General features: G+C 46.1%; 2 protein-coding genes across 2 annotated transcripts in view; both read right to left on the bottom strand.

The window, feature by feature from the left end:
• The window catches only part of LOC118785428 (receptor-type tyrosine-protein phosphatase-like N), a 38,920-nt gene extending 22,311 nt beyond the window's left edge, over nucleotides 1-16,609 (bottom strand). Inside the window, exons 1-9 of the mRNA XM_036540050.1 lie at nucleotides 16,134-16,609; nucleotides 8,728-8,778; nucleotides 3,998-4,108; nucleotides 3,634-3,727; nucleotides 3,237-3,393; nucleotides 2,531-2,861; nucleotides 2,075-2,206; nucleotides 1,802-1,836; nucleotides 134-426 (exon numbers count right to left, since the gene is read on the bottom strand). Of these exons, the coding sequence (XP_036395943.1) occupies nucleotides 134-426; nucleotides 1,802-1,836; nucleotides 2,075-2,206; nucleotides 2,531-2,861; nucleotides 3,237-3,393; nucleotides 3,634-3,727; nucleotides 3,998-4,108; nucleotides 8,728-8,778; nucleotides 16,134-16,209 (1,280 nt within the window). The 5' untranslated portion in view covers nucleotides 16,210-16,609. The remainder of the gene's footprint in view (nucleotides 1-133; nucleotides 427-1,801; nucleotides 1,837-2,074; nucleotides 2,207-2,530; nucleotides 2,862-3,236; nucleotides 3,394-3,633; nucleotides 3,728-3,997; nucleotides 4,109-8,727; nucleotides 8,779-16,133) is intronic.
• A 747-nt stretch (nucleotides 16,610-17,356) lies between these two features.
• On the bottom strand, nucleotides 17,357-24,496 carry LOC118785866 (aspartyl aminopeptidase). Its single transcript, XM_036540813.1, has 15 exons — nucleotides 24,325-24,496; nucleotides 23,674-23,764; nucleotides 22,974-23,062; nucleotides 22,750-22,863; nucleotides 22,297-22,422; nucleotides 21,874-21,998; nucleotides 21,619-21,703; nucleotides 21,086-21,193; nucleotides 20,399-20,476; nucleotides 20,175-20,258; nucleotides 19,567-19,727; nucleotides 18,963-19,002; nucleotides 18,626-18,727; nucleotides 17,682-17,849; nucleotides 17,357-17,590 (listed from the first exon to the last, which is right to left on the bottom strand). The coding sequence occupies exons 1-15, from the start codon at nucleotides 24,328-24,330 to the stop codon at nucleotides 17,540-17,542; spliced, it is 1,428 nt and encodes a 475-aa protein (XP_036396706.1). The 5' UTR covers nucleotides 24,331-24,496; the 3' UTR covers nucleotides 17,357-17,539.
• Nucleotides 24,497-26,665: the final 2,169 nt, after the last annotated feature.

Raw genomic sequence — 26,665 nt, 5'->3', positions numbered from 1 at the left:
CATATACACACACACAAACACACAGAAGAACACTGAGACCCACACACAGTGCTTTTGATGTGTGTTGTGGAGGTGCAGTGGAACAGGCAGGGTGTGGGCAGGGCAGTAGGGCTGTAGGGCAGGGCCGCTGTACCTCTGGTTAGTGATGATGAGGCCGTACCCCTCCGGACTCTGCACGTCTCCTCCCACTCTGGGACCCCCGGAGGGGCCCGCCGAGGTCTTCCCGCTGAGCTCCGCTCCCTCAGCCGGCACGGAGGCCCCCTGCCCCGTGGCACCGCCCCCCAAAGTGACCGTTAAAACCTGAGGGGGTCCCGTAGCGGGGGGTTGCTCAGGAGACAGCGGGGGCCGCGCGGCTGACTGAGGGGAGGGGGCAGGCGCGGGGGCTTTCTCACCCCTGTGCCTCATCGCACCTTCCATTAGCGCTGCCTGCAAGGGCGGGCAGAGAGAGCCGTCACTGTAAACCTCTTCCTTTTCATTTCCACCTTCATCCCTCACTTCACTCTGTTTTTATGACTTATCTGGCGTGAAAAAAATGTAATTCAGCTTCAGACATAATATTTAAGTCTGCAAAAAGTGAAGAATCAGTCTGGAACTGCTGCATGTACATACAGCGCCCCCCGTTGGCAGGCAGATGAAAATACCCAAGATGCAAAGCGAGCACACACTTCATAAAATTGCTCAAAAACCCTGTGATGGGATATTGTCTGGACTCATAAATAAAGACAATGGAGAGGGAACAAATATTTTCCATTATAACAAAGATGAAGATAATTTCCATAATGATCCTCAACGTCATAGCTTCCACAATTATCAAGCTGTTGGTTACCATTACAATGAAGAACACAGAGGAACATAAAAAAGGGAACATCATAGAATTCAAAATCGTTGGATATATACACGCCTCAATGTCATATGAAACGTGTATTTAAATTGCACATCTAATGTGATATTCTTTAAATCCATACAGACTATAAAGTCAACGTGACTAAAGAATTCTAATGAATATTTCCTGTATGATGTACAACTAGTTAATATTTTGATTACACAAATAGTTACATTCAGTTGCATAAATGTGTAGCATATTTCTTAAAATTATTTTTTTCCTCCTATGAATCCCATATGGAAAAATATTATGACAACATTAATGTTACCCAAACAGGTTTGAACAGATGGAATAAACACTTACTAAATCACATGAATCATATTCTGTAATCACAAGCTTTGACCAGGCAGAGGAACCTATTTGGTTAAGTCTCAAGTAATGAACATGCCCATTATTATAACACTGATTGTCTCCACAGTACCATGAATGAGTCACAGTACCACAGGCAATTCTCTGTGTCTGATGTTACAGTACCACAAGTAATTTTGTGTGTGTCTGATATCGCAGTGCCACAAGCTATGTGTGTCTGACATCACAGTTACCACAAGTAATTTTGTGTTTGTCTGATGTCACAGTACCAGATCCAGTGATTCTGTGTATGTCTGACATGACAGTGTCACAAGCTGTGTGTGTCTGATATTGTAGTTACCACAAGTAATTTTGTAATGACTAAAAATGCACAATTTTCTGCATATCTGATGTCACAATACCATGGGAAATTCCCTGTATGTGTGATATCACAGTGCCACAAGCGATTCTGTTTGTCTGATGTCACTTTACCATGAGTGATTCTGTGCGTCTGATGTCACAGTATGATGAATGATTCTCTGCATGTCCGATGTCACAGTAACATGACTCTTTGTATGTCTAATATCACAGCACTATGAGTGAGTCTGTGTGTCTGACGCCTGCTCTTACCATCTTTATCGTGATGCCATCACTTTGATACTGATCTGAAGAACAATGAGAAAAACCATTACTGTTGTTTCTGTCCAAAGGAACCATAGATAATTAAAATAATGCATACACACAGTGTATACACACACACACACATGCACAGACACACACACATGCACAGAAATACACAAACACACAGAGCATGCTTTTTGTAGTGGTGTGAGATGAGGAGCCATGTGCTGTCAATCACTTGTTGACTAGTTTTGGCTGGTGCTTGGTCTGCACTGGATATACCTGGGGCCTCTGTGGTGTCTGCCTCCATCAGCTGCAGGGCAGCAGCCAGGTTCTGCAGCTGCTGAGAGCTTAGCTCCTTTACATCTAGGCCGTACTGCTTCAATAGCGCGGCAAACCTCTGCCAAGTTGCATCTGCCCAGACAGGAGTGACAGGTCAGCACAAAAGTGAGCACAGCACTAAGGGTACCTAAAGTACAAAGCTGTGTCTACTTATTTTTATATATATGGACCAGATATTCAGCTCTGCGTGATTAACATCGAAAATTCGGTCTCTCCCATTGTTCTGATTTGCTGGCTTGTTATGAACGTTCCTACGTGGTCTAAAAATTCACCTCAAGTGTGGAGTATGGAGAGGATGCAGCATCTGAATATCTGGTCAAAATATAGAATATCTGTCATATCTGCATCTCTTGTCCATTAGAACTGTGTGATGCAATGAGGGGGGATTGACCTCACCATCCAGCCCAGACAGAGGGCTGTAGTTCTGTGGGGCTTTCTTCTGTTCCTGCTGAGTGGCAACCTCCTCCTCCTGGGAAATGTAGTTCTCTGTATAGTCCAAAGGGAATTCCAGTTCCTGATAAAAGTGGGAGTTGGGGCCGCCTGCTGCCACCCGGTGGCGAGAGGGTGGCTGTGCAGGGGAGAGGTACAGGGACACGACGTCCTGCAATAGCTGCTCATCACGACCCCTGGGCTGGTTCCTGTTCCCCCCTGATCGAGAGGAGGAGCGGGGGTACCCTGCTGCATCCAATGAGTTGAGAGATCTCTCTTCCTCCCCCTGGTATCCATACTGCAGTACAGTTATATAAAAACATAAAAAACACTGTCAAACAGATGAACAGAGATGAACAATCACACAGAGACAGAGAGTGTGTGTGTAAATAGTTTGTGCATATGTGTGTATGCCTGTACAAGCATGTGTGTGTGTGTGTGTGTGAATGGGTTTTTGCATAATGTGTGAATGTTTGTGTGAGTGTGTGTCAGAATAGTTTGTGTATATGTGTGTGTGTGTGTGTGGTAAAGTGTGTGTATATGTGCATATGTGTGTGTGTGTGTGTGTGTGTGTGTGTGTGTATGTGCATGTTTGTGTGAGTGTGTGTGTCTGAATAGTTTGTGCATATGTGTGTGTGTGTGTGTGTGTGTGTGTGTGTGTGTCCAGTCACACCTGGTGGTAGGTGTAAGGGTCCAGCAGTTGGCTCTGCAGATGGAGGGAGGCCTGGGGTGGGTCGGGCAGGATCATGTAATCCATGTATTGCTGTGCCTGTGACCCAGAGCTGGGACGGGCCAGCTTGGAGGCGGTCTTCTCTGATGAAAGAGAGGGTCTGATAGGGGAGCAGAAGAGAGAAAATACACAGGAGCTGACCACTCACAAGCTTCTTATTGGACCCCCTCTCCTTTGGCTGGCTTCTAGTGCCTCTACTGGCGAAATGCTGTTACTGCAGGAGATGCTCAGGAAGCGAGTGAGTGAGTGAGGGACACTTCCATTTCTTTCAGCTGTATACACAGATAAAGAGCACAGAGACAGGGGGTCCTGTCCATGTTGACTACGCAACAGCACTTACTGTGACAGAGGGGTGTCCCGAGGGCCAGCTTGGGGAACATGTCTGAGCTCCTTCGCAATGACGTACTGGGTGATGTCATCCTTCCAGGACAGGCCTGCATGTTCATAGGCAGACACAGCTGTCAATCAAAGAAAGACCCCCCTCCCCCCCGAGCAGTGCACAGCAGATACAGGCAGCCTGAGAATAGTGCTTGCGTGTCATCTAAATGTTACATAGACAATACAGTGTGTAGATGCAAAATGCGTAAGCATATGTGTATGCGTGTATGCGTGTGTGTGTGTGTGTGTGTGTGTGTGTGTGTGTGTGTGTGTGTGTGTGTGAGTGTGTGTGTGTGTGTGTGTGTGTGTGTGATAGAGTAGCTCACCCTGCATCATCAGCATCTTCAGTACCTCATGCAGTCTCTGAAGCACAGACATAGAGACCTGGTACTGTACCCGCTCCTGTGAGGAGCCATGGCACTGCCCAAAGAGCCCATCTGGAACACAGGAGACAGGTACCTGTAAACACTACAGGCATAGATGCACACGCTTACACACACACACACACACACACACACACACACACACACACACACACACACACACACACACACACACTAATTTTTTATTGTAGAGAAATGAAATTACAACAACAAAGACAATCATTACAGCTAGAACAACATAATCATACAATAATGAAATGAAAGTAATATAAACAGATAAAACAGGACAAAGGAGAAATAAATAATACAGATAATATTCAAAACAACAGCCCAAGAAAATGAAATAAAACAAACAAAAAGGGCAGACAAAGAAATAAGGAAAGGAGGATATCCACTCTAATAATAGTATTAACTGCCGCCATTCTTTTCACTGCCATTTCATGCCCTCATAGCCAGTCCACGCAGACCACTGTTTACGCATACATACTTAACTACACCGCACATACACAGTCCTATAATTTAATTTGTTCCTACTTGCATCCATAATGTTTATGCATATATAGGCTTTATGCAAGTATTTCTAGCAATTCCCAGCCCTCTCCCACACTGACTGCACCCCATCTTCCAAGATGTTCTTTGAGTTTTTTTTTTCCAAGCGCAACATATCCCTCAAATAAATTCTTGTTTAAGGCACTGTTTTGATCTGTGTAATTGTAATGATTGATGTTGTTTTATAAATAAACATTTTCCCAAGCAGAATAATTTATTTGTTGATTTATTATCATCCCTGAGATCTCCTAATAATACTGAACATAAATCAATTGTCAAGTACTGATTATTGCTAATGGCCTCTAAACTTGAACCCAGTGAGGGGCTGCTGAGGAAAATTACCAGAAGAAATGAGCGGTTGCTTCAGTCTTTTTCCTGGCAGAAGTCTGACTGTTCAATGCCTCTGACTTCAGGCCTTTGCGTTCTTGATAAAAATGTATGCATTGATTTAAACTGAAATCATCTTACAGAGGAGTCAGTGGTGGTTTTATGAGATTAAAAACTTTCACCCAAGGCACAAGGTGGCCAGCATATTCTCCCAGCTCTCAAGACCTGGGCTCTGATATTGGGCTCATTGGTGACAGGACAGAGAGGACAGAGAGGACAGAGAGGCCTGATCGGATAAAGTGTAGCAAATCCTCATCCAGTAAGAAAAGGGTAAACCACCACATTTGTGTGGGAATGTGGAAATCTGCAATTCACCGTATACATCTTTGTATTTGCCAGATACAGCACACATTTCTGAAAACTCTTCTGAACTTCCCGGTGAACTTCATGGCTATTTAATCAGTTTCATTTTTTTTCATCTCAGCATGAATACTCATATTGTTCCTCTGGCTTTACCCTACAGTATTGTATGGTTTACATAAACATTGTCAGGGAATGCTTTTGATGAAAAATGGCTTCTTACAAGCTTGGTTCATTATCTGTCAGTCAAAAGGATCTTCAGAGAGGGATGTCACAGCTGTAATTGGCTTTCACAGGACAATATTTAAAGTAACAATCACAATGCTCTCACTCTAAAATGCTCTAATTAGAATATTTCACAACAAAGCATCCTCCAGAGGCCTTGACTGGGTAAGAAATGAATTACAGGAATAGGCATGTATGCAGTTCTGACAGCTACCACCCAAAGGGCAACACACACAGATATAATTGAGATGGTCAGAACCCATGCAGTTAAACACCATTTAACTACCACATTTCAGCCTACAAAATTACTTACTGAGCTTTAACTCAGAACAAAAGTCAAGCACCTCACTTACGCATCAACAAAACATATATCTCATTGCAATGCATGCTGGGAAACATGCATATTTAAAGATGCCTGCATTTCTACTAGCCACCAATCCTATGCCTACACCTAATCTGGTGTTTAACATCGGTATTTTGAGTTGACTGACGCAAACATAATGTTTTGAAACAGAGCAATAATCTATTCCCTTTAGCGCTAGTGTGTGTGTGTGTGTGTGTGTGTGTGTGCGTGCATAATGATGTATGCAAAGGTATGTGCATGACAGGGAGGTGTCTGTGCGTAAGCGTATGCCAGTGACTCATCCTTCTGAACGAAATGACTGTGGGGGAGTCAATGCTTTTGCTGTCAGGCAGCTGATGTCAGCGTTGCCAGGGAAACAGTGGAGGGGAGCTGTGATTGGGCAGAAGTGAGAGCAACAGCTGGCAGAAAGAGTCTGGGGTCTGTGTTTACACTGGCACATTCAACAGCAGGTAGTGCGTACACACATAAACACATGTGCGTGCACGCGCGCACACACACACACACACACACACACACACACTCACTCACACACACACAAACACACACACACACACAAATACACAGACACTAACATGGCAGAGCAGTATAATTTAGGGTTCTCTTTGGTTTCTCTGTCCAAGGTGCTGAAAGACACTCACCATTGGGCTTGTTGCCTCACCAACAAAAGAGGGATAGTGGCTGCTTTGATGGTCAAGAAATCTCACAGCCATAAGTAAATGTAATAAACATTGGTGAGATTCCACATTTTGTATTTTCTTTTACTTAAACTGTTGTATTTTCATTTTGTATTTCTCTTTTACTCTGTAGTATGTCCTGTGTGTTTGTTCCAAGCTCAATTTAAGAATGACGGATCTATTTTTACTTAAGTGATTCAATAAATTACTTTATTGTGCTTTATCAATAAGTCGGTGTTTTTGGTTGGTTCAGCAACATAAATTCATAACCATCAATTATAGACTACAAAATATAAACTGACTTTCACAACCGCTCCCAGTCAGCCAGCTTAGTCACGCCAAGTTCAGCCCTGCTCAACCTCACCTGCTCATCACGTACACCTGTGACTCGTGATACAATCAGTTCCTGGCTACTTAAGGGCTCAGTTTGTGTTGCCTCATTGTGAGGTATTGTTTGTTGCAACTCTACCAAACCTACACTCTGCCATTCTGCGTTTTGAGTGCCACTTTTGACCCTTGCCTGTTCTTTGGACCTTGCTCGTGTTTGGATATGTGTTTGTACTGCTGTTTCTCGTTACCGACCAGTTTTCGTCCCTGACTACGCTTTGCCTTTCGTCATTAAAGATTGCTGACCACTCTTGGATCCCAGTCTGTTTTCATTACGCTGACAGCTGTGTGGATTTCGAAGTTTTTTTAAACTTTGAAGTTTAAACAAATGCCTTAATCTAAGTTCAAAAGTTAAGCACACATGCACGCACGCACACACACACACACACACACACACACACACACACACACATACATGCACACACATACACGCACACACATGCACACACACAAACTGAAATACAAAAATATAAAGGCAGGCTTCCTGCATTTACACCACTGGTGAATTTGCATACTGGATCACAATTTATTTTTTGATCAACAAATCATCTGACTATTTCAACATAACTGGAATTTGCTTGTGAAATGAAATAACCTCACATGGAAACAGTATGAATTTATGATGTTGCTGAATGTTTTATTACCTGTATTGTACTTCTGGACTGGCTGTCTTTCAAAGGTAGAGACAAAGGTATCTATGCTGGATGATTAATTCAGCATCTTGTTTTGTATGACCATTGGAAATATGGTCACACAAAACATTTTTGCCTGTGTCAGTTGTCATTGATGACTATTAAATTCCTGCTTAATTGCTTAATGTCTTTTAGCTTGGTATGATTTCTTTAGATATGTCACTTTGTAACAATGATACTGTGCTGCTCAGTTGATAATCCATTGATTGACTGGTGACTTCTGACACCTGCTGGGAGATCTGTGATATCAACAGAGCAGCACAGTAAACATTTTGCACATTTAAACTTGTGCAAATGTCTGCATTTATGCATTACCGCTTTGCAGCAACTTCTTAACAAAGGCATACACCAGAATGTTGAAAAGCTATTCTGGTGTCTGTCACTGAAGGCAAAACATTACAGAAAATGAAGCCAAAAATGCGTCAATTATTATTTTTGGAATGCCTAAGGGCCAGCACTACTTTTAAACTGCTGAATCATTTTGGAGATGAGCAACCATTGTTTCAATTGATTTTTGCAAATGCTGTCTTCAGTTTCCTGCATACCATTAAGGATGAATGCGTGCGCGCGCATACACACACACACACACGCGCGCACACACACACACACATTCATTCCATACTTCGCAATCACCCACGAGCACTCTGGCGAAAAAAACCAAGCAACCACACAAAACCACATGAATGGTGGCCTGTACGCAGCATCTGCGTGGAGCAGCAGACGCTCAGAAGCACTCCAGCAGGGGAGAACACACGTAAACACGAAGCGATCGAAGTAACAAAGGACATAAATATTTCAGCTGGGTTTGTCCCCCCGCTGCTGTCGCTTTTGTGCTGGTCGGCTTTGTGCTGCTGAGACAGGGAGCCAGAGACGGTGACGCAGATAGAAACTGAACACAGATGACCGCAGGCAGGAAGTTCGGGATCAGGACGGTTATAATGACCAGTGGGTTTTTAAAGCGAGGCTTTGCCCCCTGCAGACTGGGGTAGGTATTGCAAGAACCAAAGTAGATTATCCAGACTGCTTCAGTATCTATGCACGATATCTGCATATTTCTCCAGAGACCTATTAAACTACGGAAGTTCATATACGCACCATCTGAGCAAAGCTGCTCTCGGGAACACAGCCTCTTCTCGAACAGGCAGCCTGGGAGAGAGGGAGACACAAAGAGAAAGACAGTCAGCGCTCACTCAACAAGAAATTTTCCATGAATGTGTCATACTTTCTGGCCACTGATGACATTTACTGAGGTTTGTTTACGCAAAAAAGACAGACACAAATGCAAAAAATTCCTAGAGTACCTATGAATCCGTTTCATGCTCCAAGTACCCAGAACCAGACAGAGAATCATAAGGTTTATGCATTGTATACTGCACAGAGCAGTGGCTGGGACAACAGAGGACCATCCCACAGCGATGCCCAGATAAGCTGCATCTGGAGAGCTGGTGCAGGCACACCGGGGCTTGCAGTAAAAGAACAGGCCATTCGGGCAGGCTTGACATGTACGGTCCTTTCTCGCGCAAATGGATCCAGCTCTCTGTAGTGCTATAAAAAGAAATATGGGGCGGACATGGAGCCAACAAGCCATAAAATCGCCCACGCAGTCCTCCCGCCTGCTGTTTGTTCCGCGGTGCGTGCCGCTCAGGCAGCTGGGCATGCCGCCACCAGCGAGCGCCGAGCGCCGAGCGCGGGGACCCTGCGCTGTCTCAGGGATCTCTCTGCCCATGCCTGAGACGCAGGCGCAAAGTCCGCTCACTCACAGCGCAGGGAGAGCAGGACCCGCAGAGCTCTGTGACAGGTCACCCACGCCGTGGAGCCACGCTGGAGCCTGAGGCGTCTGACAAACGCCCGCGTCAGCGGCCGCTGCAAGGAGGAGAGCTGGACACACGCGCAGCCGACGGTCGGCCAAAAGCCTCTAGCGGCTGACCATTGCCTGTAGTCGCCGTGGCGGGTTCCACTCACAGTCTTCAGTCGCCTCCCTTTGGTGCCTGACGCTCGAGTGATTCAGTACATAGAATGAGGGTCAGCCATCAATGACAGTATTTATCACAGACTGTCAGCAGATCCTGACTGACTATACCATCAGAGCACCTCAGCCTGCCATTGGGCGTGTGAATTCCCAGCTTAAATAAACTTTCCATTAAACCACTAATCGTCCTAATCCTGTTCTTCACCGTTTTTGGTCATTAACCGCTGTGTCAATTTAAATAAGGATCATCCTTCTGCAGCTGAATTTATATCAAATCAATTTGTATTCCCCTACAATTAATGTCATGGCATTAACTCAGTGTGCCCCACATTGAAATATTTCAATTATACTTTAAATGTTAAATAATTCCGAATCGAAAGAAGAAAGTGGAGATCGGTCTTTACTTTATACCAGTCACTTTGCTGTGATTAAAAATTTTGTGTGAGGTGGACAAAGGTCATAAAGTAATCCTATTACATTAGACAAAATTAAATAAATAGCAAACCAGCTGCTAATAGGTGATCTTTATTTAAGCTGGCAAAACTGTCTGACAGTGAAAAACAATTTCAGAACAATTTTCACAACCTCCCCCCCGCCGTGCTGATTCAAGCTGGTGAGGCTCAGTCAGCCTTAAGTAAGTGCTGTTGCTCACAGAATCCCAAATTAAGAAGAAACTGGGCGTCTTCTTCAGCTTGGCTTGTGACACAGGGAGGCCTGCAGGCTGGACACCAGCACAAAAGCATGCATTAGGTTCACACCCATCTGACATTTACAACTGCCTCCACACAGGAGCGGGGGGCGTGGTCTAGCTCACAGACAGCAGGCTTCAGAGGAGGGGGAGGGAGGGAGAGGCAGAGAGGAGGAAAGGAGCGAACGACAGGGAGTGAGTTTTCCTCCTTTGATCCACACAGCATGGGGAACCATCGCATTTGCCTCGCACTGCAGAGAGGAACCCAGAGAATGCCTATAGAGACACTACAAGCTGCGGGCAATGGGATTGGGTGAGAGAAACAACCCACAGCAGGTGAGACGAACAGCCCAGAGCAGGTGAAAGTAACAGCCCAGAACAGGTGAAGGTAACAGCCCAGAACAGGTGAAGGTAACAGCTAAGAACAGGTGAAGATAACAGCCCAGAACAGGTGAAGATAACAGCCCAGAACAGGTGAAGGTAACAGCTAAGAACAGGTGAAGGTAACAGCCCAGATCAGGTGAAAGTAACAGCTCAGAACAGTTGAGAGAAACAGTCCAGAATAAGTGAGCGTAATGACCCAAAGCAGGTGAGAGTAACACAATATAACAGGTGAGAGCAATGGCACAGCCCAGAGTAATGACTGAGCAGATGAGAGTAGCAGTGAGAGCAGCTGAGAGTAACAGGCCAGCTGGGTGGCATCGAGGTGTGAATGGCCTGTGCATCCCTGCGGGCAGTTCAGCTTCGGTCGTCATGTCACATTACTGCTCTCTCTCTCTGCCCCAGGAGAGCATCTTTCAAAGGAGAAACTGAAGTGTTTTCTGTCACCTGCAGAGCCATGACCACACACACATTTCTCCAATTCTCACAACCTTATCGTCCCTCGTCCAAGAAATTCGGGGGGGGGCAGGACTGGTGTGGTCCGCATTCGGCTCCTGATGAACACGCCGTGGTCCCTAATACACTGCCAGGAGCAACAGAGACAGTCAATTATGTGTTTCCTAGCAACAGGTGGCTTTCTCTGCCGTGGGCAACGATGAGTCATGCGGAGGAGCATTCTAGCCGAGAGCCCACTCCCACCCCACTGACCACTGCAGAGCCTGACTACCTCCTGCTTTGACTGCACGTGGATCTGTGGCGCAGACCCATGCCTCCGGCACCGACCCAGACCCCCTGCACCGACAGACACTTATGTCAAACACCAACCCAGACGTCTAGCGTCGACTGACTTGGACTCTGGAGCAAACTTTGCCAAACAAAAAAAAACCCACAAAATGGAACTTCGGCACCACAGCAGACTAATACATCAAACACTATCCCAGACAGGTAGCATCAACTCAGAAATCCAACAGCAGCAAAACCAGAATCGCAGGACAGAACCCCGAACCACAGCCCTGTAATGGACCTCTCTCCCCACAGAGAGACTGAGACTGCCGCTCATTCTGTGCTGCTGTTCCAAATAAAGACTGCAGGCTCAGATTACCAGGGTCTGCTCCTTCATCTGCAACAGTACCAGGTGCTCTCTCTCCCCACACCCCCCACCATGCAGGTCATGTACGGTATAATCAAATTTCAGGCCAAACCGAATCATCTGAGTGGGCGTTTCCTGGTGGAGCCGGGCTTCAGCAGCGTGACTCTTCCTGAATAAAGTTTGCAGTGTCTGATGGGATACGTGACCTTTTCAGCAGAGCTGAAATCACAGATGTTGAAGCCGAGGCCCGGTGGTGGGGATGCAATTTTTTATGCATTTCTGAAAAGAAAGTAACATGCCGTCAAATTAGATGAAATGATGAGATGGTGAAAGAACGAGACATATTACATGCCCTTGCTAAGCCTCTAATTGCAAACAATATCATCCGGCCTCTTTCTGCAGAGTACTTACTGAGATTTTATACAACCACGGGTAACATAATATCCCATCCTCATCCTTGGAAAAAAATGAAATAACAAAAAGACAAAGCAAGAGGGCCAATTTTACAATCCATTCCACACCACTCATACATTCACCCCCGCACATATCAGGGACACTCTGCAACCAAAGCAATCGACAGTTACGAGAGCTCACATAAACTCCGAGGAATGTAAGGAGAGCTCACCTTGGGAAACATTCGAGCCTCATTGCATCGCTAAAATTGCCACTAGACAAAAATTATTCTATTCTAAAATGAAAATTCAGTTATGATCTTTAAGAAACATATTCACATACAGAGAAATGCTGTTAAACTTGCACCTTTTGTTAGGTAAGTGAGCTCCCAACACACAGGAACCACTGACATAAAAACGGAAATTTCAGCCCGATTGCTCAAGCCAGCAGGCTGACGCATAAGCACACAGAGACAATATGTCTTTATTGCATGGATATTTACTGTATGTACTCTATATATGTTCGCATCTGAATTCTGGGAAGGCAGATTTCTGCGTTCATTGATTAATTCCTTCGTTCATTGATTCATTCATTCACTCCATTTCATTTCATACAGAAACATGAAATACATTCTAAAAAATGGAAAAAATATGTTATTTTATTTGACATCGTATCACAAAGCAACTCCTTTTTGTTTGGTAATTCTTCGTTTGCAATTTTTGAAACCACGTCATGAATGCATGCTTTGTGTGTTGCTGCCCTCTGTGAATAGAATAAAGAATCATTCAGGTGGAGACAGCCACACAGCTGCAGCTAAAAGAACGCAATTTATCCGGCTATCATGCCAGCTACAAGTCAACTACCAGTGGAAAAAGGCTATACTTAAATACCAGTCAACACCAGCTAACAGTTAAGTAAACCATTGATGATGTAGGATATTGTTACCAATCAATGGTGGTAAGGATGTTTTATTAAAACACATGAGCCAGGAATTTCCAACACACACACGTACACACACTGGTATTGGCAAGTATTGACTCCTCATTTGTTTGGACAGATGCCAAGATAGCTCCCTGAACTTCTGAACCTTTACCTTTTCCATCACGTAGTCATGGTATCTCTAGTGAGGCCTTTTCTTGTGTGTGCACTGTGCCCTGGTTGCGTGTCACATGTGTTTTCAGTGTGAGCCTGATAAGCAAAGTGCCATTCACTGTATACCCAAAACCGGATGCACTCTGCCTCCCCCTTTTCTCTGTCACACCTGCAGCTGTTTGGCATCGGCTGATTGGCTGATGGTCCTGTTACTGCTGCTACTTACATTCCTGAATCACAGCCTTCTGTTGTGGACTGTGTCTTTGCCTGCAGTGGCCTTGGTGAGGACTGGGCAACCGTCCCCAGGGCTGGCGTTGTTCTTGCAAGCATTAAGACTTTGCACATGCACATGTGTACACACATACACACACCGGCACATGCAAACATGCACATACACACACAGTAGCCTGGTTGGACAGCTGCGTTCACGGGCAGGACTGGCTACAGTTCTCTGATATATACACATAAATAACACTACTAACATACTCCCTGTTCCCTGAAATCTGACAGAGCCCAGGCCAGCACATGGTAACAACAACAGCAATTTGGTGACAGCATTATAGGCACTTAGTGTGCTGCTGTGAAACACACACACACACGCATGCAGAGTTAATGGCCATCCACACACTGAAATGAATCGATAACCACATTGCGCATTTCCTCCCACTAGAGTAACTAGCACAGCTGTCGCTACCCTTTGTAGCCACACTGTATGTACACGGGAACCGTGCTGAGTATTACGGTACTAACAACAGTACTAACAGCACGGTAAATTTCTTGCTTCCATATTTAGGCTGTGTGTGCTCTGCAGGAGGCCTAAGGGAATAATCACGGTGCAGTCAGACGTAGACACTGTGCTTCCTTTCAGGGCTGGGCAGCTCCCACCTGGCAGGTCCCAGAGTAGCTCTGTGCTACAGTGTCATTCAGGTGAGGGGTATTACTGTGTGTGTGGTGGTGGGACAGAGGGATGGAACTTAGTAAGGGACAGGCAGGTTATCGCACGGTTGGGTGCTGTCCATGGTGCTGAAACCCCAACACACTGAGACACCAGGTGTTCTTGCTGTGTTTTTAGGACAGCCAGAGTGAATCCAACTTCAAAAGGGTGTCTGAGGAATTTCAGCTACTGTTGACTTATGGGGCTAAGACAATTTTTCTTTTGGGTTGAGGTGAAAGCACATATCTTTATGACATGGTCTGATATGAATCATTGGAGGTTAAGGACAAACTGCTTATGTACAGCAGCAACAGCAGTAGTGCTATCTCCCTCAGCCGTTTACTACTTCTACTAATATTACAACTGAAATCTGACCTTAAAGATTCATCATACATTTTAATTTGTATTTTTTTTTCTCTCTTTCAGAATTATTGGACAGACCAGAGCACTCCGTCAGAGCATCAGACATGAATATCCTCATCCTCAAGTCCACTGGAATCTGCATCCCAAAACAGAGGACTATGTCACCACAACAGCAGAACTGACACTCAAATATCCACAGCCTTCTCATCGGCAGCCTTCTGCACAAAGGGAAGGATCAGCAGTCATAGTGTTTACAAGCTAAACACATAAGTGTTGTACTGACATCTACAGCCACGCTAACTGAGTAAAGCTATGGAAGATACGTATTTTTTTTAAGCAGGCATACTCGTTGTTAAAAGACCTCACAACCAAGTCTAACCTTTTTTCCAGTTTTTAATATCTGATGGTGCATTGGTGCCTCTCAAAAAATGTGGCACCAACTCAGCCAGTGCAAGACAAGTTGGCTCCAGGCTGGAATATCTTCTGGAAAAAAAAAAAACCTGGTGTCCAGACCCACCATTGCCTCAGACACAACACTCCTAATCCTAACCCTAAATATGTTATTACTGACCAGCTTGAAGGATCTCACATCCAGGGACAGAACTGCTTGATGACGTTTTGGGACAGATCTGCCTCTGGTGCCTGCAGCTGACACTTATTTGTAGACGGATTCGTACAGCAGAGAAACACCTTTCTGCAGATTACATTCATGTGCTTTACAACCAACAGTGCAGCTACAAGTACAACTACTGTCACTGGTCGCGTTATCGCAATGGTTATTGTGTAATAAAACTACAAAGCATCGCCTTCGTGAATGAATTACGGCCACAAAAAACTAATCCACACCTGTGGTAATTTATTCACCGTAGTGTGTGTGTGTGTGTTTGTGCGTGTCTGCCTTTTCCACTGAGGAGTTTTTTTTCTGCAAGTGGAGGAAAATGGAAAAATAATGAATCGCTGTTCTTTTACGCTTTCTTTCAGAAACGAGGAGCACTGTTATTTTCGCTGTTGTTTACCACCAGCCCCTGTCATTTCCACCACTGAATGACCGTTCCCGAAAGCACATCACTCGCTCCGGCTACAGCCCATCATAATATCGGTGACGTAATTGCATTTTCATAATCAACTGTACAAACATCTCTCCGAAGCCTTTTGTGCTAATATGGTACGCCTTATTGTTAATTTATGCTAGCCGAATGCGTATCAGTAAATTATTTTTTAAAAAATCGAGGAAAACAATTTCGAATGCAGTGGGCACGCTCTCCAGCTTGTCTCGCCCCAAAACGAGTGCAAAACGGAAATTAAAAATCCCTATTTTCTACGATGACAACAACATAATGTCTTTCCTGTTAGTTCATTAGCAATTACCGTGTCTTGGTGATCTAGCGTCCTGCGAGAACCTAGCCACGGTCCTCTGAAAATAGAACTGTAAGCCATTCATATCCATCAACCCAAATCTGCATATTGCAATCGCTTCCGCATCTTTGATAGCTTCTCGTGTAAACTACTTAACTTTTGTAGTTGTGACTAGTATTTCCGTTTTGTGGAACAGAACGTTCGCTCCTGCACTCCGCAGATCTTTTGATCTTACCGTATCTGCTTGACATCCCAAGCCGGTACCAGACCGTCATCAAACACAGAATGCTCCACAGCCGCCGGTGCTTCATGTCGCCTCTCGGACGGGATCAGCGCAAAGAGACACACGTGCGGTTAACGCAGTCCTCAGTCCTCTTTAATCCTTCATGCTGTTTTCACACGTATGGAGAGGATCTCGCTACTGCACCTCGGATCCGCGGACGGGAAGCCACCTCAGAAGCGCGCTGACGGCTCTGAGCCGGAGAGGTAAGCGAGGAGGGCAAAAGGGAGCGGAGACGTGCACAAAACCTGGGGACACGGCGGTGCGGATCGGGAGCAGGCATCTGCCTTTTACAGCTTACAGCTGATTTTGTTTGAGGGAGACCCGCAATGACGTCATAGCGAAACCAGGAGGGGGAGATGTTTATTTCCTTCACTCGTCTGAGGAGCAGACTGGCAAGCGAAGGAAAAGGGTCAAGGGTAGTAAGAAACCGTGCGTCATATTCCATCAACGACAGCAGCTTAAAGAGGAAAAAAAATAATTCTAGCAGGAGAGGAAACGATGAGCTGCTTATGATCGAAGCTGCAATGTCTTAAGTCAGGTCCTTAAACGCTTGCACCCTGAAACCTCTAAACCCGTGTTTCCCAACCCTGCTCCTGGAGGCACACTGTCCTGCATATCTTCTATGTATCCTTCCTGCTTGACTAAATCAGGTGTGCTCAGCTAATCAAAAGTGCCACTGATGAGTTCAGTCAGGTAGGTAGAGCAGGGATAGATAGAAGATATGCAGGACGGTGTGCCTTCAGGAGCAGGGTTGGGAAACGCTGCTCTAAACTTAACCAAGATGACACAAAGACTTTTAATGCATGTGGGAAAACACTTAGTGCATTCACCACACAGATATTTGTACAATATAGTCTTCCAGACTTTTTTGTATTTAAATGAGCATAGAGTGGGTTTAGATGAGTTATGGATGAATCCAAATTAAAATTCCAAACATAGTGCAAATGACACCCCTCATGCGTACTTATGTAAAACAGCAACAGACACACAGTCACAACCGCCCATACTACTTCAGTCTTTGATTTTTTCATACCTACTTAACAGACACACAAACAAATGTCCAGTGGCAGCACAGAACAGCCTAATAGCACCTACACAGTTATTAAAAAAGTGCTTTGAGCGTAGAGAGAGACCGGTTAGACGCAAACTATTCAAACACCACCCACGTGCGTTATTTTTGTTCTTTTATTTACCATCACATTAAACTTCTTGAACCTTCCAACTCTCCAGCCCCCTGTTTTAGCGGGGGTGGGGTGGGGAAAATGACAGTGCCGACCGCAGTCAGGGGATCTTAAAAAGGACAGCATCCGCGCTGTGTGATCAGAGACAGACACACCAGGTTTTCAAACGTCCGCCCACTAGTCCACCGTCAGCAAGCTCCGCACGGCTGGGAAGTGCTCGAAGAAACCCTGGAGAGAGGGAGAGAGGACACGGGAAGTGAGGGGCAGGAAGTGGCAGCAGGCCGGGTGAGAAGCGAGGCCCCCTGTGAGACACACGCACCTGGAAGAGCGAGGTGGTCTGCAGCACCCCGGAGGTGCAGCACATCTCCCGGATGGAGTGCATGGCCAGCTGGGGCGAGCCCAGGTCCAGAACCGGCATGCCGAGCCGGGCCGCCAGGATGGGTCCGATCGTGGTCCCGCACGGACTGTCGTTCCTCACCATCACGTCCTGGGAGCGGGGAAGAGGGGTCAGAGATCTGCGGAGACGCGCTTCCGTCGCCGCGGGAGACCGCGGGCGGGAGCCGGCACGTGTCCACAGCGCACATGCACCCCCTGAGCTCCGTCCCTGCAGTGACTGTCGCCTGCGTACCCTCTCTTTTTAAACAAGCATGTGCGCTGCTCGGTCTATTCTATCGACATCTTAAAAGAAAGCCAAGTTCTTTCACAGCTCTAACGGTGTGAGTCACAAGGTCTCTTGGCTGCATGAATAGAATTTCATTCTTCTGTCCTTGTTGATAAAGGCTGCTTCTGGTGAGCTAAAAAAGGACCTTGAATTCTCCAGTTTACCGGCACTTATCGGCACTCTCAGCTATTAGTAGTCTATTCCTCATGGATCGTTTTTCTTTTTTGTTTTTTCAGTAAGCACCACTGTGCCGTTAGTGTCACCTCACTGTTACGCAGCCTTGCTTGTAATGCGCAGTGGCTTCGACGTCACTGTCGGGAGATTTACGCACGTAAACGCACACGCAAAACACACTGAACTTAACGCGGCGCCAGTGACACATCCTCCCCCCTGAGGACACCTGGAGCGACAGGTGTTTAAAGCCCTGAGGCCAGCACTCACACCCAAACGCATGTCGTACGATTAGGTTTTTACATTTCATCTCTGCTTCTGATGTCATCACCCTACCCATTACCAGAGGCGCACCTGTAGGCTCAGGGGGAAAAAAACGTGAGAAAACTGAAGAAACAAAACAGCAGATACAGGACAGACGGAGCGTTTACCTGGAGAGGCACGCCCACCCGCGCGGCGATCTCTCTCAGCAGGGAGGCCGTCACGGCGGTGGTGGCGTAGCGCTGGTTGCTGTTGAACTTGATGACCGGGCCCTGTGTGCAGGAGCAGAGAGCAGAATCAGCCGGTTACCACGGTCCTCCCGACCTCTGGTTTTCAGCAATGTCACTGCGGTCCGTCACTCTGTGATGCCACTCTGGGTCATTCAAAGTCAGGTCTTATCATGGCACACTGCTGTCTGTTGTACAGCAGGCTGAAAAGAAAATTTACAGTGATTTTCTTCCATTCTGTACAATGTTCTGAGAACAGATTCAAGAGAGTAATCAGTACCTTGTGGAAGGCTGGTCTGTGGTTCTCCTCATGTTTTTCTCTGTTAAAAAAAATACAAAAATATGTCAAATAAATTAAAACATCTCAGGGACTGCACCAAAGAGACATGGTGGGAACAGGCTAGCAGAGAAACTGAGGTATGGTCTCTGACTGGTCTACATTTATCTTTTTGTGACACCACAGTGACACCAAGAGGCCATATTCCGTCATTACAACAAGATACCTTTTCTCAAAATCAGGAAGACGGACATCCATGTGAGGAGAGAGAAACTGTTTTTGAGAGGGGTTTAAGCAACAGATGGACAGTCTGACTAGTAGTTTGGGTGCAGACAGACAGACTGGCAACTGGGGTGCAGACAGAGACAGACAGACTAGTAAGTGAGGTCAGACAGACAGACAAGCAGACTGACTGGTAGACTGAATACAAAGACAGACAGACGGACAGACAGACAGACTGGGAGACTGAATACACAGACAGACAGACAGAGACAGACCGACAGACCGGTAGTTTGGGTACAGAAACAGAAACACACAGAGAGACTGGCAGGCCAACTGGAGATTTGGGTACAGAGGCAAAAACACAGAGACAGACACACAGACTGACTGGTAGTTGGGGTGCTGTGCATGGGCCATGTCTGCGCTGATCATGAAAGATTTGGGCACAGCCTCCTGGAAGGCGGTGAGGTTCTGGGGCGAAGAGGCCAGACGACGGAGGATCAGCTCAGTCAGGTTCGACATGGCGCCCTGGGCACTCTCCGAGCCCACCTGGATTCCACAATTACAGAGGAATTTCAGAACAAACACTCAGGGCAGAGTATCATCATTGGTATGCATTTGCTTGCAGGAAACCCGTATTCAGGGCAACATACACACTTCTACACTTTATGCATTTATACAGCATGATTCTCATTCAAGTGGCTCAGGGCTATAACAGCTCAATCGCTTTACAAATGCAGTTCCCTAAACAACGTGCCTCGCTGCGACCCCAAACAGAGAGAAAGGACGTGTGTGTGTGTGTGTGTGTGTGTGTGTGTGTGTGTGTGTGTGTGTGTGTGTGTGTGTGAGTGTGTGTGTGTGTGAGTGTGTGTGCGCGCGCACAGGAGTGTGACTGTGTGAGTGTGTGTGTATACATGTATGCGGGAAGAGGAGAGGGAAAGGGGGAAAACACAGATGGTGAAGAGGAGAGGGTCTGTGGCTGACAGAAGAACCCACCTCCTCATTGTCATACAGCGTCACCATGCGGATGTTAGATTCTTTGTCCAAAGAGTCAGCTGAGCTGCAGGACTGCATCAAGCCCTGGAACGAACAAACAGACACAGACAGATATTAATAATCCTCCCCTGGTACCCCTGATACAAAAGGCACAAGCGATGCAATGCCGTAACATCAGCTGAATGTAAAACCTTCAGCACGGGTTTCTCTGAACGATGCCTCACCTGCAGGGCACAGTAGCAGCTATGCAGGTTGTCCAGACGAGGTGAAAAGATAAACTCCTCATAAACTCCTCCCAGCACCTGCGCAGACACAAGCGGCGATAAACTGCTTAACATTACGACCGTCCAGCACCTGAGGAGAAACAAGCCTTCGCGCACAGAGGCCGCGATAAAATTAGAAACATTACACCTGCTCCTGCTTGCAGGACAGTCATTCTAGTGCGCTCCCTCCCAAACGCATGGAGGTGTTTTCTGGGGGATGCAGAAACAGCAAATTGCCTTCTGCTCCTCCATCTGGTACATAAACCCACAGGTCCTTAAGACAGTCTTGTTTGGTCCGCTGTCAAATCCCCCTGTCACACCAAAATCTCCCTCTCCTATGAAGTGAACACGTCCACAGCAACCGCTTCACTTGCTGTGGATGTCATTCTGTTACTGGGCAAATGATTACCGTTCTAGCCCTGCCAATAGTATAAACTTAAGGTTTTAAAATAGATGAAATAGTACAGGTTTAGGTAACCCCATATTCTTTAAATGCTATGAGGACCTAGGTGTACTGTAACAAGCAGTGCATGCTCTAAGTCACACATGCTTATTGTTGTTGTAAAACAGTAAATTGTGTGGCAACAAGGGCTGGGCAAAAAAATAATGAAAAATGCAAAGAGACTTGAAAGGCTTAAGCGCGCTCACAGCAGGCTGCGTGTCAGCCAAACACAGCTCAAAGTCCAGCAGCTCCTCGGGCTTCACCGCCATCTCAGTGCACAGAGTCTGGATCAGAGCCGGGTGATGCTTCTCCGCCTGGGGGGAAGGGAGAGAGAGGACAGGGGTGTAAGGGTTAATCCAGCACACATACTCACCAGGCCACCTCATCTGATCCATCGTGTTTTAACCATTTCAGCCTACGTATGTACAGTATGTGTTGCTTGTGATTAGGAGTGCACCCATCACGCTGAGATGGGTGCATTGTGTGCTGTGTGAGGAGAGTGTCTAGTGTGCTTGTGTTTGTTCTAGTGTGTTCAAGTGTGACTGAATTAATGGGGTGTGTCTGTGCCTGTACACATGCATGCTGGGTGCGTGTGTGTTTCTCTGACTGCTATGTCTGAGTATTCATGTGTGTCTGTCCATACTGTGGCTTTGTACATAGTACTGCATTACTATGGTCTTGCTTGATGTGTGTGTCTGTGCGTCTGTGTGTGTAGTAAGACATTATAACTGTGCATTACTGTGGTGGTGGCATTGCAGGCATCTCCAGAGGAAGAGCAGCCAGTCTCCAACTCCTCCTGAACCGCTGTGGCCAGGATAGGTACACTGACACAGACAAACAGGATTAGTGTCACACAGATGCTACAAACATCAGTGTGAATTCGAAATGGCTCCTGATAGCAAAGCTCGGGCAGAACTATGAATGCTTCCATTTGAAGTTGGCACAGGTAAATCAACGTCCCTCAAGTCCTCCCCTTCTCCTCCACATTACTCACAGGTGGTTCTCCTTGTTGGGGCCGAAGGAGTCATTGATGTCCCTCTGCAGGTGAATGGCCAGGTGGGGTACCCTGAGAATGGGTCGGGACACATGGACCAGACGCTGGACCAGGTGGTCACCGCTCTGCAGACACACACACACACACAAAACACAGACACATCAGTCAGAGAAATACATACACACAGGAGTACTGCACATACACACACACACACACACACACACACACACACACACGCGCGCGCACACGCACGCACGCACGCACGCACACGTACATACCCATACAAAAACAAACACAAATCTACAACAATGAGAGAAATATATACAAACATGAGGTTACCACACACACACACACACACACACAAACACATGCAAACAGGAGCATGCTACATGCACACATTGAGGGAGCCTGAGTATTCTCTACCTTGACCATGACACGACCAGCAATAGTCAGGTCCCGGTCGAACCAGGTGTTCCAGATACCCCCTCCATAGCATTCCACCCCGACCTGCAGACAGCCCTGGCGTGTCTTCTTTGAGCGAGGCTTCACCTGAACAGGCACACATAAAGGGTGTTAAACAAATGAAAACAGAGACAGACCTGTCTCTCTGAACAGGTATGCACACCAGGCATGTGAGTGTATGTGTGTGTGTGTGTGCGTGTGTGTGTGTGTACGTGTGTTTGTGTGCTTGTGTGCTTGTGTGCTTACTAAGAACACCACCTCTCTCTCAGCAATTGTCCACACAAACAGTGTGATGATATAAAAAAGGAACACAGAGCCCCAGGTCTATGTCTGCACAGATTAAACCTCCTGTCACTACGTCCAGTGTCTCCTGTGCTGCCCATGAAGTCACATTATTCCCCCAGAAAGCCTCACCCTCAGACACGGGCTGTCGGTGTGAGCTCCGATCATGGTGAAGCCATTACCCGGCTGGTACAGGCCGCCCACCGCGAACGCGACGATGGTGGAGTAGTTCCTGGTCACAAAGTACTGCACAGACAGATGCAGATGAGAGTAAATATTCACCATTGCCGTTAGCCATATCGGTTAATAAGTCCAGGCCTGCTCTGAAAATGCGGTTAGGCAGGTTGGACACAAACCTTACTGGCTGGCTTGATGTCCCAGTGATCAGACTCCTTTAGCTCCTTAAAGCCAGCCCCGAGCAGGCGAGACTTGCACTCCTCCACCACTGCAGAGGTGAAAGGAAAAAGGGGAGGGGAGAGGAGAGGACAAAGAGATTAGGAATAAAATTACTTGATCCCTAGAGTGACAAAGACATGGTGGCACAGCAATCCTGTGCCAAGGGTAACCCTGCCAACATAGGTTCAAAGGTCAAAGGGCAGGAATGGATTATAGCAGCACGTCAGTACAGCCGTTACCAGCCCTCAGACAGCAAGATTCCCTCTGGTCTTATCTTAGGATCAACGTCCACAGAACGGAACATAACAGTGAAATATCATCACATTATTCTCTCCATTTAATCCGGATTTTCTCGCTCCATCTGAGAATAGAGGATTTTAATCAGTAGTAGCATTGCATTATAGCTGCATTAACCGTATCAGTAAATAACGGGTACCGTAAGCACTTCTGAGGTCTGCATCCATGAGTTCCCCTGTTTGCCTGCACAATGAATCAGTTAAGCGATCAGAGTTATTAAGTCTTTGATCTGAGGCAAGCACAAATAATGTGTTCATGTGACTCTACAACAGAGACGTTATTGCCTGTTCCAAAAAACACAGGAAAGGCCTTCCATTAAATTATCTGGGTAGCTAAGTTAGGGAAGCGGCTACTGTAGTTTACCGTGATACGGCGACACTCCACGGTTGACGAAGTGGAGAAACTCCTTAGCGGCGTTCTGCACGGCTTCCTTCGAGCTCTTCATGATCATCCACTGAGGAAGGTTGGGAAGAAGCGGGTGAAAACGAAGACAGAGTCAAACTGAAGTAACAGCAGTATACGGCAGCGCGGACTTTATGAATTTACTGCAATTGGCATTATCAGATATTAGTTACGTAACTACCCTCATCATGAAATCATAATCTAGGCAGGCTCTTTGCTGGCTTGCTATCATCTTAATGTTTCAAAGTAAAAGCAAGCTAGCTTTGTGCTCGCCAGTTGTGTTGTCGATAGCTTTTGCTAAAGGTAGTATTTTAGCTCAAGAACCAACAGTGTAAAGTAAACTATCTTAAATCGCAACATTAGAATTATCCGATCCATAGCTAGATCGATGTAGCGAAGTACCTGGTTCGTTACAATCACACCGTCATGTAGCTAGCTACAAAGTTAAAAGTGATTTCTCTTTAGCTATCGGTTCGCCGGTTATAGACTCACGGCACATTGCATATCTTGCTAGCCATTGAGCAGGGAGAACGTTAAGTAGTTAGTCTAGCTTACTCCCTCGTTTGCAATAACACCAATATGTTAAAGAGCCATCAACCGCTAGTTAGCTACCTGCATGAGCAGTGCACCAGGCACAATCTTGTCGCTGTCTGCGAAACAGAAAGTGAGCAGTCACGTCAGATAGCTGACAAACAGCTACCTCTAAAGAGCACAGGTTGTGCCTCAGGGCGTACCGATGCGCAAACTTCTACGTAGATTCACAGATCTGTGTATCAATAAGGTGGATTGTCTTAGAGACTGCTAAATTAATCTTAGCCCATCATATTGATATATGAACAAATCTGCGCAGATTTTTGCGCAACATGACACTCTCAAATACGACTGCGGACTTCTTCGCTGTGCCAGTAAAGACCATCTTCCTACAACGTCTCGCTAGTTGTAGACACATATTCAACATGGATTACGCCCTCTGTCTGCGTGGTGGTTTACAACAACCTTGTGATCCAACGTAAAAAAGTGCGGTTTACTAGTTTACGTTTCCGATGGTGTTTTAAATCTGTACATTTCGTGATTATGGATGCGTTGATTTTGTTTTGGTGATAACTACATACATACCAGTCAAATAGGGGTGGGGGTAGAGACTTCAGGTATGTGATGCGTTAAGGAAATAATGGTGAAGGGAACCAACAAAATAATTTCCCAACGTATTTTTTCCCTGAAATATGTGTGAATGCTATACTCATCTCCCCTGTCAGGTGTAATTTCTCTCCTTCTTTACAGCCTACATTCATTCAGGAAGTTGCTGACACACACTGATAAATGTATACACACACTGACTCTCCTTTGCTCCCTGCCTCTCCCTCCCTCTCTTTCTCTCTCCTCTTGATAGCTAATAATAAAGGCATCCATTGTGTATTTGCATCCGTTGCTTGGCAGCAGCAGTGTATCTAGAACAAACCCCCAGTGTCACTGTCATTCCTGAAAGCCCCCTCATTGGCTGTGTGTCATGGCATTTAAATCACAGAGTCCCTGACCCTGACCCCCCCCAACAAACACACACACACGCACGTGCACACGCACACACAAACACACACACAAGGGCATACACCCTACGCAGCAAGCAACCATGGGAGGCTGGCCAGGGCTACATGCTATTACAAGCTCTACAATATATAGCATGCCTGTCATGCTGCTCCTCAGCACTCACCTATCCCACAATCCACTTGGGCTCAGCACCACACTACCTGGAATATCAGTCAATTACTGCTTATTATTTATTCAGTTCACAGGTGCTGTTATGCGGAGTGCATGACATCATACATTTAATACATATCACTGAAGCAGCAACGACAAAAGCTGCATAACAGTATCAAATTTCAGGGGTTCGACATGTTTAATATAAATCAAAGTAACATTTTTATATATTAATCTAATTCATTATTTGCTTCCTGCAGCCCTCCAAGAGAGTCATTACCTTATGTAAGTACTTACATAACATCAGCCATTGTAACTTTACTGTCACATACTTGCTATCTCTCTGTCTCTCGTTCTCTTTCTCTCTCTCTTTCCATATGCCTTTTTTTTTCCTTTTTCATAGGGCAGGTTTCTGTTTTGATAGGGTGGGGGTATAGAAGGGTCTCTTGCCAATTTCTTGCCTATACTAATTAATGTTACATGTTATGATGTGCAGTTCCAGTAAAGTAGGGACTGTCTCTCTTCCAATTTAGGGCCCTTTCTGTACAGAAGGCTCTCACTTCTCTCTCCTCTGACACAAACACACAGGAACGCATTTCAAGTGACTAAATTTCTCTGTAAGTTTGGCTTGGTGAGCGAACAGAGGGTCCTGAAGCACTTGCTGCCTCAGATTCTGAGCTGCGAAATGAGGCACATCGCCAAACTCGCCTTCTGTCCCATTCTCTGAAGAAGCACCCCAGTTCCCTACAGGGTCAGGGTCATTCAGGAAATGACACATGACTTGAAGGTCGTGACCTCTCGATTCCTTTTCCAGGCCTTTGTCTTGACACAGCAGGTGCTAGCGATCTGGCTCATGTCAGCGCATTGCAAATAGCCAGTGACTTGTATTTGGTTTCAGGGTCTGAATGTGGCTTCAGGCTTGCAGGGATGTGACGAGGCACCATCTCTACACTGTCTGTGCTGTGTTTCCATCATTAGTCTGCACTTTCAGTGTGACAGGGAGCGCTTTGCCAAATCGCTGACACCTCTGGCACTGTGCCCCCTGTCCCCCTGCCCTGCTCTTGCTTCAGTCTGCACTGTCATTTGTAGGTCCCCTTCAATGTCCCAGCATGCGAAACGACTCTTGATTCCAGGCTCTTGGCCATGCCGGAAGGCAGTAGCAAAAGAAAAAAAACTCTCCTCATCTAGAGCCTGTCAAATATCATATTGCACATATCTGAGAAACATATTTATTTATTTTGTTTCTCACTGTGAGTAG

The sequence above is a fragment of the Megalops cyprinoides genome, chromosome 11 (assembly GCF_013368585.1).
Source record: "Megalops cyprinoides isolate fMegCyp1 chromosome 11, fMegCyp1.pri, whole genome shotgun sequence".
In the NCBI taxonomy this organism is placed as follows: Eukaryota; Metazoa; Chordata; class Actinopteri; order Elopiformes; family Megalopidae; genus Megalops; species Megalops cyprinoides.
Note: the sequence above shows the minus strand (reverse complement) of the source record. Positions and strands in the feature narration are given on the sequence as shown.

Coding starts and splice junctions, on each gene's coding strand:
- LOC118785866 (XM_036540813.1), bottom strand. Junction 22,423..22,749: donor CCGACAGCCCGTGTCTGAGG/GTGAGGCTTTCT, acceptor GTGCCTGTTCAG/GTGAAGCCTCGCTCAAAGAA. Junction 18,728..18,962: donor ACAGACCAGCCTTCCACAAG/GTACTGATTACT, acceptor TCCTGCACACAG/GGCCCGGTCATCAAGTTCAA.